Raw genomic sequence first — 1,407 nt, forward strand, 5'->3', positions numbered from 1 at the left:
CTCCAATGTATCATCGTATTCTCCCGGGACGAGGTAGATATAGCAAGAGATGGTAATGACCTTTACCGTCACCGAATCCACTGCATTCGACCCTTAGCCTCATCCTATAGCCTCTTGGTGACGTGTAGAAGTCCGAGCTATTCCAAAACTTGTTTTGAGTCTTTTTCTGTAAGAACTCCGTCAGCCTAAACACTTTGCTGTTGATTGTTTTCAGTTCTAACTTTTCGATTTTCCTCACTGCTAGCTGAAGGTGTTCCTCTACTGATTCCCTGCTATGTTCCTCCTTCTCCTCCCTCTTCATCTTTCTATTGCAACCAATGTTACTGTATTCACATGCTACAATAGCTTTAGGGCAGGTCATGTGGTGTGCTGCTTGCAAACGCCTTGGTATAACCTCCTCACACTCATCATTATTGCATCTGACTGGGTAGTTGGGACACTTGTTAAGATGATTGTTACTAAAGTCTATTCACTTTCACCTGACCCCCGGCTTTTTTCAATTAATAAATAACTACGTCACATCCGCATTCTTTACGTGTTTGTGGTTTTGGAATTGTTTTTGTTGCGTGGAAGGGATGCAGATAAGTAGGCAGCTGAATTTATTCTGGCTGTTCTAGCTGGATAATTGCGGTCAAAGGTATGTCATTGAGTTTATACAGGGACATCCAAAAAAGGCTAAGGTCTTATCATTTTGACCCGATCTTTTTATCTAAAGGACGGGAAGGACCTAGCGATTCTAATGGTGCAAACAAAATTTCTAAATTACATGTTTATCAAAAGTTATAACAAAAAATCAAGAGGTCAGGTGAAACTGAATAGACTTTAGTCATCAATTGACGTGAGCCTTCCCTCTGACAGTGCTGACACTTAACTAGGCTTCTTTGACAATCGTCTGTCACATGTGCTTCCATTTCTATTCTCTGTACCAGCGCTCCACATCCATTAGTACAGGGTACCTGTTGATAGGGACAACTAATACTAAGATGTGTATCAATATCCTTAATATCCTTACATTGGCACCCACTATCGGTGTTAGTGCAATAGATCTCCAGTGACTTTATCTCTTGCTCTGCTCTCATATCTTCAAAATATTTCCCTGTTAGTTGCTTATTGCAGTCAGGGCAAGTTAGTTTCTGTCTCTTCTTTTTTGAGCTCTCGAGACAGCTCTTGCAGTATATCTTACCACAGCAGGTGACTTGTTGAGGATCCCTTGCCACTAATGTGCATATGTGGCATTGATACTCTTGGGATGTCTCCCCATCAGTGAATGTGTATCTACAGCCTCCTTGTGCTCCTACTTCTGTAGCCATTTATCCTCTAGTCATGTGAGTTTGTTAAGGCCACCATATACGCAGGGCAACATTGTTGCTTGAAACTTTGTGGTTACTTTGATCTTTGTTGCCTCAA

The 1,407-nt window shown here is 41.5% G+C and overlaps 1 protein-coding gene across 1 annotated transcript; it reads right to left on the reverse strand.

Moving 5' to 3' along the window:
- Positions 1–773: 773 nt before the first annotated feature.
- On the reverse strand, positions 774–1,310 carry LOC105315406 (TNF receptor-associated factor 4-like). Its single transcript, XM_011410042.1, has one exon. The coding sequence runs from the start codon at positions 1,308–1,310 to the stop codon at positions 774–776; it is 537 nt and encodes a 178-aa protein (XP_011408344.1).
- Between the last annotated feature and the right edge of the window lie 97 nt (positions 1,311–1,407).

The sequence above is a fragment of the Amphimedon queenslandica genome, unplaced genomic scaffold (assembly GCF_000090795.2).
Source record: "Amphimedon queenslandica unplaced genomic scaffold, v1.1 AMPQUscaffold_10390, whole genome shotgun sequence".
Taxonomy (NCBI): domain Eukaryota; kingdom Metazoa; phylum Porifera; class Demospongiae; order Haplosclerida; family Niphatidae; genus Amphimedon; species Amphimedon queenslandica.

Excerpts from the sequence above, each read along its gene's own strand:
- LOC105315406 (XM_011410042.1), bottom strand. The coding sequence starts at position 1,310 with ATGGCTACAGAAGTAGGAGCACAAGGAGGCTGTAGATACACATTCACT.